Genomic DNA, 18,630 nt, shown 5'->3' with positions numbered 1-18,630 from the left:
GTATTATCTATACATGTGCAATTCTCCATGTGTGTACGTAGTTAAGTTCTACAACTAAGACATGAAAGTAAAGTCCACCACAAAATTTAACCCCCCCCCCCCCAAAAAAAACAAACATCAACTGAAAAATAAAATGCAAGTGAAATGCTATGTAAAGCACTCAAGTTAAGAAATTATGTAAGCAGGTCAAACACAAAGTAAAATTTTAATGAGTTAATACTAACATGCTACTTGGTACAAAACACTGCTAAATTCATTCACTTATACAGTCAACAGTCTATAATTGTCTTTTGGCTTTTCCCAGTTTGGGGATGCCATAGCAGAACTCCGGTCCGCTAATGATTGGCAGTGGATTTTTATGGTGCCTTGTTGCCAGCCTGACCCCCAACCTTCAAAGAAGGCACACCCATTCACACACGCACCTACCTGCATGTCTTTAATGTCATTCGACCATGGGGAGGACATGCAGACTCCACACAGAAGGCGCTCCACCAGAAAATTGAATGGGAGAACCTCTTGCTGTGAGGCGACAATGCTAACCACCGCACCACCGCAGCCTCAGTCAACAGTCTACTAATTAAAAATGGAGATGCAGCTAAAACTCCAGGGCACAATATGTACCACAGCAACTAATATTTAAGAGGCCAGCAGTAAATAAAGCCAACACACACTCGATAACTAACATGGAACATGTGCCCGTTACCTGGAATTTGAGATTTTTAAGGGAGGACTCATAGCAAAGGTATAAATACCACATTCTGACACAAAATCAGCAAGCACACTTGGATTACCTTCACTGTAGGGGACTACTCCCCATCTCTGAGGGGAATAATTTCTTCACTGACAAAAAATTCAATGGTTTCCTCTTCCCAGTCATCAACATTACTGTCCAGCTCATCTGTGTCGACACCTGTAAGACAACAAAATTATCCAGGAAATTCAGTTCCAAATAAACAAACCTGCCCATCTGTGTACACTTTGCTGTGCACGTTACTTTACCTTAACGTAAATATAAGTCTTCCTCATTAACAGCTGAACACCATTTTTAATTTATGCCTATTGTAAGTAGTTCATACCTCCAGTAAGATACAAAAGTTAAGTATGCAAATGTAAATATTATTTTCCACTTTGTAAGGCTGTCCTTAGCCCTACTTAATGAAATAAATGTTTTGTAAAAGCATGAAAATCATTAAATATGTTGCAAGGCACATATATTAGCTAACATGGATGTCACGTGTCTGTAGGGCTTTCCATTACTGAAGACCTACGGCAGCAGAAATAATGGGGGTTACGGAAATATAAGATTACCTCTTATCGAGATCAGACTTCCCATCCATGTGACCATATTCAAACATAACTTAGACCAATGGATGGGAAATCGCAAATTTACCCCTGGTTTGGTACCCATGTCCCTAATGAACAGCGGCAGCCTGTGAATGCTTAATGTGTACATGTATATATCTTAACCATAAAATTTCCTGGGATATTGACACAAGTTAGCAATATTTTGGTAAATATCGGGTAAGCTTGGCTAGGCTTAAATCTTGGGCAGGCAGCCTACTAACCCCTTAAGAACTTACAAAAACAACTGCAGAAACCTGCTGCTGCAGAAGCTGGAGTACTACATTTACATTCCAGCACAGACTAAAGGTTATTAAATGAAAACATACTTTGGCAGTTTTGTATTAATGAGTGCTACACCTTAAGTTACTATTTTCATTAGACTTATGAACTCTGAGCACAGAAAGTAGAAACAGACTGCTCAGGGACATCCAGCCTTCTTGGTGTACTACTCTTATGACTCAAGAAACAGCCCAAGAAATGTACCTCCTCGAAGGTCCAGACGATATGGTTTCTGTTCCATAAAGACTGACAGAGCACGCTGACGATATTCACGGAATTCTTCCATCATTTTGCGTCTCCTTTCAATTAGTTCCTAAATAAAAATATAAATTCATTAGTGTAATTGCATATATGGTAGAATAAATCCATAACAAATTAAAATAATAAAAAAGAAAGAAAATAAAACAAATTAAAAGTAAAAATAACCAAATTAGGAATACACATCATAAAAAAGAAAAAATATGAATTGGAATGACCTTAACTGCCCGCACTAAAGTCACAAGCCATGAAGTGCAAGCCCTCCAAATTAAAATAGGGAAAACAGCACTGACAGTCAAGTATTACACAACTCTGTTACAATTAAGGCACGGTTTACTCAAAACAATACGTCTTGATAATCTCAAACATGTAGAGAATGAATCAACAAAAACTCAACAGTAATTATGGCACATTATGAAGTGTGACAGGCTGAAGTCACAAAAGTTAATTTACTCAAGCAATTATAGTGTAAACAATGCACTCTACCAAAAGGCACCCCCCTCCCTCGACAGTTTAGACGTTTAATGTTATGGCTTGCAAAGCTCCTTTCTGTGCCAAGAGTGTAGTGTTTGAAACTTCACCCCCACCTTACATTAACTTCAAGACCAAGAGCGTCCCTGGTGACCAGTAGTAGTGCAAAGGCTAAAGCTCTGCTAGAGTTACTTGTGAATGCTGATGGTGCAGGGTTTGAATCTTTAAGCAGCTTTACAGCACAATGTAGAGTATCACTGATGTCTAGTATTTCCGAATCCGCTTTGGTCGACCATTTAGAATGCGGAATCCAGAATGCCAAAAAGTAAACAAAGGAGAAAATGAATACATCGACAACTGTGGTTCGATGTATTCGACATAGCAGGAAGTGATGTTACTCACCTCCTGCCATGCACATTAATGTACTGTTGCACTCTAAACTCAACGGTATATTTTGCAGGGGGGGGATTTACTACTCCCCCTGCACCCCCCACACCTCCTGCACATTAAATATACCAACTCCGAGATCACACTATAGTGAGGAAATGGGCTAATTCCCTGTTCCTCAATGAACTGCAATCTCTCTGCACAGTGTCGCACCCAAATACTTGAATTAGACTACCCATTCGCTGTAGTGTAGTTCATACATTTTGGTTTGACATTCTGCCAATTTGAAAACTAAAATTCGACCATATGCCGGTCAACCAATGCTGTTTCAAGGTTTTCAGTGTAAACCCCTACTCATCCTTCTGCATACACTCAGACATGCAGCCACACACTTACATAAAACACATGCACCCCTCCACCACTGACATGCAGCCTGCAGCTAAACTGCCCAGCACTTGTCATTAACATGATTTCAATCATTGGAAATACTGGATTAACCATTCTGACCCTGATCATTAACACAGCCAACCAAGATAATTTAATACAGCCACATAAATACCATACACCACAGGCATTTCTGGGGGGATCATGGCACATACCTAATTAGCATAGGCTGACTCTCAGAATGCCTCATTACCATTGTGGTATAGCACTATGATGGGGGCTGTCTCTGAACTGGAAATGGTTATCGAGAGGGGAAAGCACCGACTTACCTTTTTGAATTCCATCCATTATTTAAACCTGAACTGTCGATTTCTAAGCCAAATGTGAAACAAAAAAACAGCAAGTAAAGAATTAACATGTCTAATGTGGAGGAAAAGGTCACTTTACCATGTTCTGTGCTAGTAATGCTGAAGAAAATTGTAAAAATGTGAGAAACGAAAAGTGAAGCTGTTCATAAAGAATTCATTAAGATTACAGCTAGAATAACTGAGTATTGCAACTAAGTTTGGGAAGTGTACTGTATGAATCATTTTAATCGGAGTTGCTGGCTACTGAGACTTGTCTGCATATATCAACTGGACACAAGCTGATTTAAGTATAGTTTTCTCAGCACTTATTTAGGATTTGAGTCAGTAAATATTGTGCGTCTCCGTCTCTCTGCAGTCAGTTCTCCACCCCCCCTCCGTGTTTCCTGTTAATCTTGTTGGCTTTGGAATTGCCCCCGCTCCTGCTGTAAATCTGTTTTTGCACACTCCTCCTGGACTCATCTCATTTGCTCACTCAATTGAGTACAGTGAGATCATATTTTGATTTCAGATACTCCTACCAGTCCCATCTCCTCTGCTGTGTACAGAGAGAGCACTTGGGAAGGACATTCCCCTACAGTATCTTAATCTGCTCTGTTTCCTCCCTCTCCACAAAAAAAAAAAAAAAAAAAAAAAAAAAAAAGCACTTCATCTGCTTTACTGTATTTGTGTTTCTTCCTACTTTATTACCTTACTTTGCTCTTCTTAAAAGTACTTAATTGAATTTATTCTGCTGCCTTTATTACTGCTTGTTAGTAGCCTGATTAAATTGTAACTGTTATTCTAAGGCCCTTGGTTTAAGCACTTGGGCTTCAAACCAGTTGCTTTACATTAAGAAGGTTTGTGGTCTGCACTGTTGTGGTAGGGCAGGTAGCTTACATCCTTCGAAGTTGGGAACTGCTGATTGAAGGCTCAGTGTCTGTTATTCTAAAGGTGTATTAGTTCTGGGTTAAGCACTTGGGCCTCAAACAGTTGTTTTACATTAAGAAGGTTTGTGGTCTGCACTGTTGTGGCAGGGCAGGTAGCGTACATCCTTCTAAGTTGGGAACTGCTGACTGAAGGCTCAGTGTCTGTTATTCTAAAGGTGTATTAGTTCTGGGTGAAGCACTTGGGCTTCAGACCAGTTATTTTACATTAGGAAGGTTTGTGGTCTGCACTGTTGTGGCAGGACAGGTAGCGTACATCCTTCTAAGTTGGGAACTGCTGATTGAAGGCTCATTGTCTGTTATTCTAAAGGTGTATTAGTTCTGGGTGAAGCACTTGGGCTTCAGGAGAGTTATTTTACATTAAGAAGGTTTGTGGTCTGCACTCTTGTGGGAGGAGAGGCTAGATTCTGCCCTTTTGAGCTAGAAATTTCTGGTTAAAGGCTTATTGTGCATGCTTACTTGAACTGTTTCTTTCTGAAATTGGTACTTCTTGTTTGCTGTAGCATAGACTAGATTCAGGCCGGCTGGATCTAGCTTTGTTTGTATAACATTGTGTACTGATCCAGGCCATCTTTTTTGGAGAAGGTTTCTCTGTACCCTAGTGGCAGGACTGTGCAGTTAGAACTTGTCTGATGGAAGACCGCTGGAACAGGGCTCAGTTTTGAGCTTTTTAACTGGTTAATTGGGAAAAGTAGTGTTTGGTTGTATCTGCTCTATTTTTCTGAAAAATAAATATTTATATATATATATATACTTGTTTCCCACCTTTCTGAGCTAGTATAGTCCAGTTTTCAGGTCACTGCTGAATCCAGGGCTGTGTTACAAGTTTCTGTGTTGCCCATACCTTACTTGGATAGAAGGAAGTTTCTCTGTTCACCTGTGAGAGAGGGGAGCTTTGAGCAGCCTATTTGTCTCTGGAGGAGTGGTTTCAGTCCAGAAGTTAGTAGTTTATTGGTCATTTTGGGCATATTTCTATCTCTTTCACTTCCCTGCTATAAAAAACGCATTTGCGCAGTTTTTGCACTTGTATTCCACTCAGCAAGTGCCTTCCAGGTGTTCTGCAGAGTCTACAGCAGAACACAGAGACTTTGGAGTGATTATCATTGTTCTGCTTTTCTTGCTGTCTTAACTAATTCCGCCTAAAACGCCAGTTTTTTGTAGCGAATCTGTGATTTAAAAAGTTTGTTATTGCTACATATTGTACTTATTTGCTGCCTGCACTTAATTAAGTCATTTTTGTGTTTAAATAACCTGTTTAACTGTTGCAGGCTACACGCTAAAGTGCGATAGCCTTTTCTGTGCATTTAAAGTGTTGTTTTGATTGTATCTACTCTATTTTCTGGAAAAAAAAAAAAAAAAAAAAAAAAAAATATATATATATATATATATGTGTGTGTGTATATATATATATATATATATATATATATATATATGTGTGTGTGTGTGTGTGTGTGTGTATATATATATATATATATATATATATATACATATACGTATATATATATATATATATATATATATATATATATATATATATATATATATATATATATATATATATATATATATATATATATATATATATATACACTTGTCATCTGCCTTTCTGAACTAGTATAGTCCAGTTTTCAGGTTATTGCTGATTCCAGAGCTGAGTTACAAGTTTCTGTGTTGCCCATACCTTACCTGGATAGAAGGAAGCTTCTCTGTTCACCTGTGATAGAGGGGAGCTTTGAGCAGCCTATCTGTCCCTGGAGGAGTGGTTTCAGCCCAGAAGTTAGTAGTTTATCAGCCATTTTGGGCTAATTTCTATCTCTTTCACTTCCCTGCTATAAAAAACACATTTGTGCGGTTTTGCACACTGGGCAACGCTGTTTAGCTAGAGTTAACCTATTCTCAGCTCCACAAAGTCTACTCTTCAATTTTTCCCTTGGAACTAGACAAACCTTCAACTTTAGCACTCAAACCATTCATTTCACAGTCAAGCACTTGCTTAAAACTCATAGCAAGCACTAATTAACCCTAGCACTAGACCCCCCCTATACTGTCCAGAAGAACAAGGCTCTCTATTTGTCCCCACCAGCCAATCAGAAAAACAGCTTACTCAACCTATTTAGGCATGTCCAAAGGGCAGTTTCCGGTGTACTCTCCAGTCCAACTGGTGAATCTGGGCATTTTGAGGCAATGTTACAATTGCCTCATGTAAACCCTCTCCTCCTACCACCAAACACTAATATATGCAAGAGATGCAATTATACAGCCAAACTGGAGGCAAAGCTCTCTCAACCCAAGACTGGAACTGACAGTCAAGAGGAGAAGGGCAATACTTGCAACACACCACCAGTATCACATACACCTAATAAACCAACACCGGCATATAACACACATGAATACATGAAAACATACTCCAAGGCTCTAAATAAAAATCTGCAAAAGCAACAGAGACCTCCAAAGCAGACATCCAAGCAACCTCCACACCCCATCACCAACCATGAAACACGTACTTCACATAATCAGTGTGCCACGCAATCACAGCCCTTAATGCAAAATAACATACCCAACACACTAGTAATAGGCGACTCTATAGTCAGGCACACTGATGTCCCACTAACTAGGCTGGAGAAGGTTACAGTTAGCTGCCTGTCGGGTGCCAGGATTCGCCACATAACACAAGCACTCAGGTCACTCTAGAACAAGTACAAATACGACTCTGTCATTGTTCATGTTGGTGTGAATTACCTGAGACATACCTCCTTGGACTACATGAAAAGATACATGGAAGAGCTCCCTGATCATGTAGCCCAGGCCGGTATGACCCTGAGTAGCATCCTGCCCTCACCAAGAATGATGCCACAGTATAAATAAAAAAAGATCAATTTCAACAAGTGGCTAAGTTTCTGGTGTCAAAGGGGATCCAGTATCTGTCCGCCTGGGATGACATGCTCGACAAGCCACATTGCTTCACAAGAGATGGCTTGCACCTGTCACCCTTAGGCTTTTGAATACTGGCCAAGGCTCTTGCCGCCCCCATAGTGCCTTTTTTAGGAAAGGCTCAAAAGACAAATCCACCACCATAAATAGCACAAGTAACCAAAAACTGAGGACAATGCTACTCAACGCCAGAAGTCTAAACCTCAAAATGCACACACTCGAGGCACTCCTCAGTATGGAGAACATCGACATCTGTGCAGTAACAAAAACCTGGTTTAAGGCTCCTGAGAGCACCCCAGCACTACTAGGCTATAACTCATACCATAGCTTCTGGCCACAGAACCAGGACCGAAACACAAAAGGAGGGGGTGTATCCATATTCGTCAAGGATACCCACACCTCCAGGTTAGTGGCGCAGCACAGTGCATTAAAGATCATCCATGTGCAACTAACAACAGGCAAAACTGCAATCCAAATTGTAGCTTGCTACAGATCACCCACCATGGCCCAGGACCCCCATTCCGCATTTCTGGAGACACAGGGAAATATGAAAGTCCTACCAAACATAAACTGGGAGGACTACTCAAGTACTATCTCCCTTGCCCAACGCTTCCTAGAATTTATAAACTCGAACGCCTTGGATCAACTGGTCAACACCCCCACCAGAGGGAACAACATATTGGACCTGGTCATCACCACCATGGGCAACCGGTGTTCCACACCAGAGGTCAACCCCTTGCTGGTTAGATCAGACCATAGACTAATCACTCTGGATAGCCACATTCTGCCCCCACCCCCAATCAAGGAAACCACCGTGAAAAACTTTTCAAAAGCAAACTTCACGTTACTTAAGACGTAAGTGGAAAGGTTCACAGCCCCCATGCTAAAAGACAATGCTGTCCAAGCTGCTGAAACCTTTACAAAGGCACTCTATGAGCATCTGCAGGAATGCATGGATCGTACTATCCCAAGTAAAACCAAGACTCACTCCTCCAAGAAAAGGGAACCAGTCTAGTGGACCCCTGCCATAAACAAGCTATACAATAGAAGGAGGAAACTAGTACAGAAGAGAGTAAAATCCCAAGAAGGAAAGACATCCCTGATCAGTATCAGCAAGAAACTACGATCCCTCATTAAATCATCCAAGGCTAGTTTCGAAAGAAAAATTGCCAATGACTCCAAAGATAACCACAAAGCATTCTTTAGCTATGTCAAGAACCTAAGTGGAAACTCTCAGATCTGCTCCGAGTTAGTGCAGAATGGCACAAAATACACTGAACAGACTGATAATGCCAACATTCTGGCAGACAGGTTTAGTGCAAACTTTACCCCCTCTCACCCCCCTAAAGGGCCCATATCCATACCAGAAGAATGTAAACATTCTGGCAGACAGGTTTAGTGCAAACTTTACCCCCTCTCACCCCCCTAAAGGGCCCATATCCATACCAGAAGAATGTAGGGCCCAGTCAATCACCAACACACAGGTTAAAACAGCCATATCCAAAGCCAAAAACACAGCTTCAATGGGACTGGATGGTGTCCCAGGCTGTGTTTTACAAGAGCTCCAAAATTAACCAACTCCTCACCTAAACACACTGTTCAAACTCAAGTCTCTCTACAGGCTACGTACCCACGGAGTGGCGCACCACAACAGTTATCCCACTCCATAAAGGTGGAGCCACAAAGGACCCCGGGAACTATTGCCCTATAAGCCTGACTAGCCTGGTCTGCAAGGCTATGGAACGCATCACCATGGAACTCATTAACAGAGACATTGGGAACCTCCAAACCTTGGACCCTACCCAGTTTGGTTTTGTTAAGGGCAGATCATGCCTCCTAAACCTGGTGGACTTCTTTGAGACAGTTACCAAGGCATTACACGAGGGAAAAGAGGTCCACACAGCCTACCCAGACCTTGCAAAGGCTTTTGACACTATTCCCCATTCTAGTATTATAGACAAGCTCACCAGCTTTAACATAAACCCCTACGTCACGAGATGGGTTGCCAACTGGCTCATGGATAGAACCCACATGGTGAGAGTTGCAGGCTCAACGTCCGCCTCTAAACCGGTTACAAGTGGTGTCCCCAGGGATCAGTCCTAGGACCCCTCCTGTTCGGAATATACTTCTCAGAAGTACAGGCAAGCATAGGAGGACTATGGCTGACCAAGTTCGCAGAAGACTGCAAACTAGGGACCATAACTGATTCTCTGGCTGATACAGACACCCTCCAGATGGGTCTCACTGAGATGGATATCTGGTGTCAAAATCATGGCCTCAAGCTAAATGCCAAAAAGTGCATAGTTATCCCCTTTGGAAAAAAACAAAGTAGCCACGAACTACCACGTAGGTGGTAGCCCCCTAAATACAGAAAATGTAATAAGGGATCTGGGGTCCCAAGTAGATAGTAAGCTCTCCTTTAATAATCATATTACCAAGGTGGTTAGAAAATCCTTCTATGTAGCCCACCTAATCACAAAAGGGTTTGCATCTAGAACAAAAGAGGTTAAGATTATTGTGCCACTCTACAAATCACTCATTAGACCCATCATAGAATACAACACCCCATTTGGGATGTACCTTACAAGACACCTGCAACAGCTGGAAAGACGACAAAAGTACCTCACCAAGAGGATTATCGGCCTCAAACAGATGCCATATGCAGCCTGATTCAAGAAACTCCAGCTGTACTCGGTTGCATACTGCTTACTCAGAGGTGATCTCTGCCTGACATACAAGGCCATGTCCAACCCAGAATTGATGGACATGCTCCACCTAAAAAAAAAAAAAAAACAAATCCCGGAGAGCCACACGCTCTAGAGATATAAACCTCACCACAACGATAAATAGGACATTCTGGAGGGATAGATTCCTGTCCCAGAGACTCCCCATGCTGTGGAACAGGATTCCAATATACATCAGGCAGAGCCCCTCACTACCATTCTTCAAGAGAAACCTTGACGGGTGGATGGGAAACAGAACATTTAGCCTGGGGATCACTGCAGTGGCTCTGCTGGACAGTGGCGGAGGGAACTAATGGCTCTGCTGGACAGAGACACAGGGAACTAATCTAAGGGGGTGGAGAAAGCCAGCACATTCTGGCTAGGCTTATAAATGCCCTTGGGCAGATAGCCTAGTACTTACCTATGAACCTACTTCAAAAAGATGGCCCATAAGTCTAACCAGCCTCATATGCAAAACCACGTAAAGACTTATAGAATTAATCAATATGCAAAACCATGTAAAGACTTCTAGAATTAATCAATATGCAAAACCACAGAAAGACACATAGAATTCATCAGTCAGGACAAAGGGAACCTCTTAACACTGGATCTGTCTCAGTTTGGATTCATCAGGGGCAGGTCATGCTTACTCAACCTGGTGTATAACTTTGAAAAGGTCACCAATGTAATGGATGAAGGCAAAACAGTACACACTGCATACTTTGACCTGGCCAAAGCTTTTGATGCAATTTCCCACTCAGGCATAGTATAAAAGCTAAATAAACTGGGAACTGCCATCTGTCTCACAGACAGGATGCTGGAACCTCCACAAACAGACCATTCACCATGGATTCCTCCAGGTTTCTGTGCTGGGACCTCTCATTTAGCACCTGTTTTTCTGAAGTAAAAACCAATACCAAAGGGGTCTAGCTGACTAAGTTTGCAGATGACTACAAACCAGGAACAGTCACTGAATCCCCAAATGACTTGGTCATCTTGCAGGAAGTTATATCCCAAACAACTAACTGGTACCAAAATGATGGACTGAAACTAAATGTTAAAAATGCTTTAGCGTATCCTCTGGGAAGTCATCTACCCCAGGGAACTACCACATCAACAATACACTCCTAAGAGATGAACCAGATGTTTGGGAATTGGGGAACTTATGTGGACACTGACCTAACTTTTAACCAACATGTGCCCACTGTAATAAGAAAGTCCTTCTATAATGCACAGCTTATAAACAAAGATTGTGTGGATTTTGGTCTGTTACTTTTTGGCTTTGTCCACAATTCTTGAGCAAAGAAACAGAAGTATGAAGTAAAGAAAAACTAAAACTGAACATAAATTTTGTTCTGATACACCATCTGCAGGAAGTAGACGACACAGAAAAGGAAAAAGGGATGGTGGTGTCCACTTACATTATGCAGATGGAGAGCAACCTAAAAGAAAAAAAAAAACTTGTACAGACACTGCAGGGAAAGTAAGGCAGAAGATGATTTTTGTCAAAAATAAACTTTGTAGGGGAAGATAAAGAAAAAAAAATAATGCCAGTATTTCTGGGAAACAGGACAACCGAGTGAAGACTGCAACCATTATGTGGCTAATCTGTAAGCCCAGTAACTAAACTTTAAAAAATACAACGGGGAGATAATACCTTAAGTAGGACAAGAATGAACACAACTAAGGTTGTAGAGAAAGACAGCGAACAGGATGATCACATTACATCTTATCCCTAATTTTGAGAAGATGGATGACTTTTTACTATGAAAGTAAGGACATGGGAAATTCTGTATCAATTACAAGTGCCAAAACCTTACAGGACACTAGAAATGAAAGTAGCATAGTTAATCATGTGTCGGGGGAAGTCACCTGGTAGTGGAAAAAACTAAAACAAGTGAAAAAGCCAAATTTTACTAGCCAGGCATAATGAGAGAGAAAATGCCTGTGCTTTTTTGTCCAGAAACTACACCTCATCCTAAAATGTTTACTGTATTGTTCATTACAAATATGTACTTTATTTTATGTGGCGCTTTTCTTCCCAGGCTTCCTCTGAAAAATGTGCCCTGTTGGACTTTCCCAGTAAACAAAAAACAATAAATGAATATATACTAAATTTAAAAGTCCATTAAACCCAAATGTCTCTCAAAATAAAACTCACCCTGTGGGAGAAAAGTAAGCCTTTGGAGAATTTAAACATATTCCCAGGGAACTGCAAACATCATCCTGAATCTCCTTCAGGGACATGGCCTGCATGAGACAATGGTCCACATATGAATAAATACTCTCTTGTAAAATGCAACTTGTGGATCCAGGCACCTTCCAAACACCTTGGGTGCAGCAGAGAAGCCAATGAGCAGAGGTCAACTGGTAAAGGGTAAAAACTGCGCCGAATCTGATAAACTCCTCATTTATTTTGGCTTTAGAATGTGCAGACTGGTGTCCTTTACATCCAAGGTTATTATGGAAGGCAGCATTTTGAACTTTGGGACTCTTAGAATTTTGTCTGGTTTGGAGAGGTCCACAATGGGCCTCAAAGTTCTTTCTTTACTTGGGAAAAGAAATGGTCAGAGTTTGGAAACAGTTTGAAGAATATAACTCCCTTTTCCTGGAACTTTTTCTATGACTCTTAGGTACAGTGCGCTTTTCTGTGGAGGTAGGAGATGAATGGGCAGAAATGCCTAGAAATCTTGGCTTCTTCTAAAATATAACTTATAACTAATTTACAATTTGCAGGCAATGGCTGCTATGCTTCATGGTCTCCCACTACTTTGTGAAGAAAAAAAGCCAGTCTGTCTCCTATCCTTGAGGGAACTGAGAATGAGCAGGAAGGGGCAGAGAAAGGAGTGGGAGGGGAGTTATGGGGGAAGGTAACGGGATGAGCTTTACAGAATCATAGCTCTCCTTTTGTCTGTCACGACCCTAACCTTCTCTAGGCTTTTCTTGCCTGGTCAGCCTGACACTTCTTTTTTATCATCCTCTCTCACGCTTTTGTAGATTAGGGCTGAAGGGCCAGTCATTACTTCAGTAACTTAAGAGCTAGGGAATGGAAAGAAGCAACTGCATATGCTCCCTTTTCTTCCAGCTTCTTTAACATTTTCGGATGTGTGGCAAAGAAATGCCCTATTCAGTCTCACATCAAACAGCTCTGCTTTCACATGGCACAGAATGAATCCTAAGACAGGCATGTCTCCAAACCCCTGACCCTGAAACAGGAATAAATCCTAAGACAGGCATGTCTCCTAACCACTGACCCTATAAGCAGGAATGAATACGAAGACAGGCATATCTCTGAACCACTGACCCTGTAACAGGAATAAATCCTAAGACAGGCATGTCTCCAAACCACTGACCCTATAGTAGCAGCCCTGGAGGCTACATCAACCACACTATATCCATATTTAATGTTGTGCCTGGTATCCTGGTCCCTGAGGTTTCATAATTCAACCATTTCCCTTTTCAGGCTTTTGTCAAAACCAGACGAGGAGATTCCTGGAACTTTTAACAAGTTAGACTGCTAGCTGAGGACCCCCAAGATCCAGGGCAGCTGAGCTGTAGGGCTTTTCCCTCCAAATGATCATGTATTCTACTCTGTCATTGGCAATGGGGGTTCTTGGAAACAGTGGTATTAAGATTCCTTGCTGGAAACTATGGACAACACTACTGGACCAACAACTGAGCTATTATACAGCTGTTTGTTGTAATCACGACCCTTATAAAAGCAGTCTGGCTTCCTAGGAGCAGGGAACTGGGAGTCAGGCTGCAAAGGGTCACTGTGAAATGCACGATACAGGGCTTCTAGAACCATAGGAACGATGAGAAGTTTTGGTGTTGGCAGTCCAAGAAATCATTTACAACTACTCTGCACCTGAGAAAACTCAAACTTCCCATTTGAAGCCCCCTTCATCCATTGACTGGTACTACCAAATGAAACATCCTCAGGTGGTGAGGGGACGATAGTCTGTCCTCAAATTCAGACTGAAGTTGAGAGTGGAGACATATGGGTAACATAAGCCTGCTCTTCCTCCCCAGAGTTTGAGGTATTCAAGTTCCTCTGGTGTGGAAGCATCATTCACCTTTAGCATGGGATACCTGTAGAAGAGTCTTCCCAGGTGCTGCCTACCTGGGCTGTCACAAATCTATGAAATCCTAAGACAACTTGAAGAGATCTGAATGGGGAGGGGGGGTACTAATCCCAGAGTGAAACAAGCTGACCAATGCCCATTTAGGCTTAAGAATTCTTAGGCCCATGCTTAAGAGTGAGATGTGCCTTCAAGGGCTCAGTATGCAGGTAGATACCGGAGACCTCAAAGTCTCATTCAACCTTCTCCTGTACAAACAGCATGGGGGTGCTGCACCCCCCCTAGATGACAATCATGGGTACTAGATCCTGAGGCCTGCAAGAAGGTCCCAGAGCAGACCAATGGCAATGAGGTTCTGGCTCATAAGGACATAGCAGCTGAGGGTGTGACAGCCTCCAGACAGGTCACACCACAGGCCTCAAAAGACCAGTAGTTGGCTACAGGTACCACTGATTAGATACAAGTGCTACAAAGGCACCTTACTGACACTATTGTCTCTGAGCTTAAGGCTCTGCTTCAGATAAATGTTTTTGGCACACCAATTTATCAGTGTCCACAAATATAATCACAGAAGGGTAGTTGGGGATACAGAGGGATTGGGGTTACCAGAAGTAATCCTTACACTCGAGGAGGATGCACAGCCCAAGTCTTTCACCTTTTCTTCCTATTAAGGGAAGGAGAGGGATGTACTCCTGCCTAGCATGCTTTTCTTTCTCCATCATCTATGGAGAATTTGAGATACAGAAGATGTTAAATGATTACAATACTTAAGTGAAAAGGTTGTTAGTGTAGTAGTTACCCCAAATGAAGAAAAGCAGCATTTTTAAGGGGCACAAAAGGACTGGTAACAGCCCTCTGGTCAAAGACTGAAAGGTAAGGATGAAGGACTGAGCTCACGGCAGTCAGGGTGGGATGGGGTGGGGTGAGGTGGGGTGGGTACAGCAGTGTCAGCAGTCTTACCACAGTGACAGCAATGGGACCTCCCCGTATGTCTGATGTAGGAAATTGAAGGAAGGAAGGTGATGGAAAAAGTCTTAGTGCAGGTAGAGAAGATGGGTGCCATCTTAAGAAGAGGGTAATAAAGTACAGTTGTGTACACTTACCATAAATGTAGATGTTTGAGTGCATTCACTGTTGCAGTCATCACCTGTGGGTTATCCCTGTTGTGGTAGCCCTTGGCCAGCCCGAATACCAGAGTCAATGTTTTTTGCAGCGGCTGCAGTCTCCTGTAGTCTGACATCAAGTCGTCAGTGCTATAAAGCAAGGCAGCCGATGTCATTACATCAGTTTTTCTTGCCCTAACCCGTCAGAAGCACAAGGAAGTTAGGAAAAGTGGTCCTGGTGGCCAAAAGCCACCGTGGGAAGATGCTATATGGGGGATGGAGGAAGGGAAACCAGGACTGCAACAGTAGTGAATACACTCCAACATCTACATTTATGTTAAGTGTACACAATTGTACCATGTTCTTCGTGTTTCACTGTTGCAGTCATCGCCTGTGGGAGGATTCCTAAAGCTGAGGAGAAAGGTGGAAGGAAAGGTTAGAGTCCTAGGCATGGGTCAGCAGGCCCTGCAGCACTACAGTGGCAAACCCTGCCCTAGACTTAGAAAAAAGAGGTAGGTGGTAATGCTTTGTAAAGGTATGGACAGAGGTCCAGGTGGCAGCTTTCAAGATGTCCCTGGTGGGGACTTCTCTGAGGAAGGCTGTGGAAGTGGAGGCTGCTTTATTTGAATTGGTACAAATATACTTGGGGCAGGGGGGGGCTCCCATGTAGTCTGTAGCAAAAATGGATACAGTGCGATATCCATTTGGAAATGGGCTTCCCCTCTGCCCCAGTGGCAACTCTGACAAGAAGTTGGTCTGTTTTTCTGAAAGCTTTAGTACGGTCCAGATAGCATCCGAGTTACCTGTGCACGTTTAGCGAGTGCAGAATCCTTTCCCCCTTGTTTTGAGGGTTTGGAAAGAAGGTGGGTAGGTGGTATGGCCAGCTTGAGGGTCACATCAGATATCACCTTGGGCATAAAGGAGTGGCTAGTCCTCAGGGAGACCCTGTCTGCATGGAAAAATGATAAAGGGCTCAACAGCCATTTGAGCCAGGAACTTTGATACCTTTCTGGCTGAGGTGACAGCTAGTAGGAAGTCAGTTTTTCAGGTGAGGTATTTCAATTCTGTAGAAGCAGCAGGTTCGAAATGAAGTAAGGTTAGTTTTTCTAGAAAATAATTCAGATCCCAGGGTGGCGTGGGAGGCTTGTGGGAGGTCTGATATTAGAAGCCCTTCTGAGGAATTGTTTAATCAAAGGATGAGAGAAGAGGGGTGGGCCTGAATTGTAAGGGGCTGAGACATGGATTTTAATATAGGAGAAAGAGAGGCGACTATTGAGTAACTCGGCTGGTAATCCAAGATAAGGGGGATGGAAGGACGGGAGGAACTGGCCCCCTCTGGACTGGCACCAGTAGCAGAATCTTTTCCATTTTCCTGCGTATGATTTTCTGGTGCTTTGCCTTCTAGCCTTTGTGATGATGTCTAAGACCTGTTTGCTTAATAGGGACTCCCTTGTTAGCATTTAAGGTATAAGCCATGTTGAAAGATTGAGAGTCTAAGTCTGGGTGCAGTATCTTCCCCCTCCCCTGAGTCAAGAGGTCTGAGATCAGGGGAAGCTGCTTGGGGGGCTGTAAGGTCAGGCTGCGCAGTAACGGGTACCAATGATGTCTGGAGCAATGACGATGGCCTTTGGTCTCTCTTCCCTTATTTTGATCAGTACCTTGGGAATAAGGGGCAGAGAAGGGAAGGTGTACACAAAGTGGGAGTTCCAGAGAAAGGTCAAGGCATCCACCATCCATGCTAGGAGGCATAAAGTACAGTTGTGTACACTTACCATAAATGTAGATGTTCGAGTGTATTCACTGTTGCAGTCATTACATTTGGGTTATCCTGCTGGCAGGTTGCCCTCAGTCGGCCTGAATTCCAAAGTCTTGGTCCTGCGTCGGTTGCTGTCACCTCTTCCCTGACGTCAGGCCGTCAGGGGTATAAAAGGTGCAGCCGACACCATTTTCTTCAGTTTTTCTTGCCCCAGATGTCAGGTGCCCCCAAAAAGGTAGGCTAAAAATATGTAAATAAAACATACATGCACCAAATTAAGCCTTACCTTCATCTATAAGAAAATACACCACCTAAGTTGTATAGATTAGAGAAGTAAAGATAAGTTCAAAAAAAATAAAAGGGGGATGGCAGGTGGGTAACATGGACTGCAACAGTGAATACACTCGAACATCTACATTTATGGTAAGTGTACAGAACTGCACTATGTTCTTCGTGTTTCACTGTTGCAGTCATTACATTTGGGTTGAGTCCCATAGGGTTGGGGGGCTGGAGCTAAACAGCATTAGCAGCAGCTATGAGGCCCTGCAGAACTGCAGTGGCAAAGCCTCCCCTGGATTTAGAGTAAAGAGGCAGATTGCAATGTTTTTTAAAGGTATGCACTGAACTCCAGGTAGCAGCCTCTAAAATGTCTTTGGTTGGTACTCCCCTGAGAAAGACTGCAGAAGTGGCTGCAGCTATGGTTGAATGTGGCCTAATGCCCTTAGGCACTGGTTTGCCATGCTGTGAGTAGCAGAAACGAATGCAGCGACCTATCCACTTTGAAATAGTCTGCTTGGAGATCGCCTTTCCTTGTGATGCTGTGGCATATGCCACTAGTAATTGTTCTTTCTGAAAACTTTAGTTTTGTCCAAGTAGAATCTAAGTTGTCTGTGTACGTTCAAAGAATGCAGAATTTTCTCCTTGTTCTGTGGATTTGGATAAAAAGTTGGCAAATGAATAGTTTGGTTAAGGGCTACACTGGATACCACCTTAGGCATAAATGTAGGGTTTGTTCTCAGACAGACCCTGTCTGGATAAAAAATGATAAAGGGTTCCACAGCCATGAGAGCCTGTAGCTCTGAAACTCATCTTGCAGAAGTTATTGCTAGGAGCAGAGCTGTTTTCCAAGATAAGTACTTTATATCCGCAGTAGTCGCTGGCTCAAAAGGAGGTAAGGTGAGTTTTTCCAAGACATAATTGAGGTCTCATGCAAGTATTGGCGTTCTCCTTGGAGGCCTTAAGTTTTTGGCTCCTCTGAGGTACTGCCTTAAAGGATGAGAAAAGAGTGGTGGCTCTGTATGGTAATGAGCCGAAATGGCAGAGGCATGAATTTTAATTGATGAAAAAAATAGGCCTTTGTCCAGCATCTCAGTTAAGTATTGCAAAATCTGAGGAATATTTGGTACAGCTGTGTCAGTTCCTTGAGCTTGGTTCCAAGCACAAAATCTCTTCCGTTTTCCAGCATAGGATTTTCTAGTACTAGGCCTTCTGGCTTCCAAAATGACATCCATCACAGCTTTACTGAGAGGTGTGGTTTGTATGGCTACATTAACTGCCATGCTGCCAGGTTTAGGGTCCTGAGTTGGCTGTGCAGAATCTGACTGTTTTGCTGGGGCAGTAG

The 18,630-nt window shown here is 42.7% G+C and overlaps 1 protein-coding gene across 1 annotated transcript in view; it reads right to left on the bottom strand.

Moving 5' to 3' along the window:
• Positions 1 to 18,630, bottom strand: part of EIF3B (eukaryotic translation initiation factor 3 subunit B) — a gene marked incomplete in the record, with an annotated part of 704,366 nt that overhangs the window by 54,309 nt on the left and 631,427 nt on the right. The window contains 2 exon segments of the mRNA XM_044089128.1: positions 792 to 910; positions 1,828 to 1,936. Coding sequence (XP_043945063.1) covers positions 807 to 910; positions 1,828 to 1,936 — 213 coding nt within the window.

The sequence above is a fragment of the Protopterus annectens genome, chromosome 12.part0 (assembly GCF_019279795.1).
Source record: "Protopterus annectens isolate FY-2018-M chromosome 12.part0, PAN1.0, whole genome shotgun sequence".
In the NCBI taxonomy this organism is placed as follows: domain Eukaryota; kingdom Metazoa; phylum Chordata; order Ceratodontiformes; family Protopteridae; genus Protopterus; species Protopterus annectens.
This window is presented reverse-complemented; position numbering and strand designations above follow the sequence as displayed.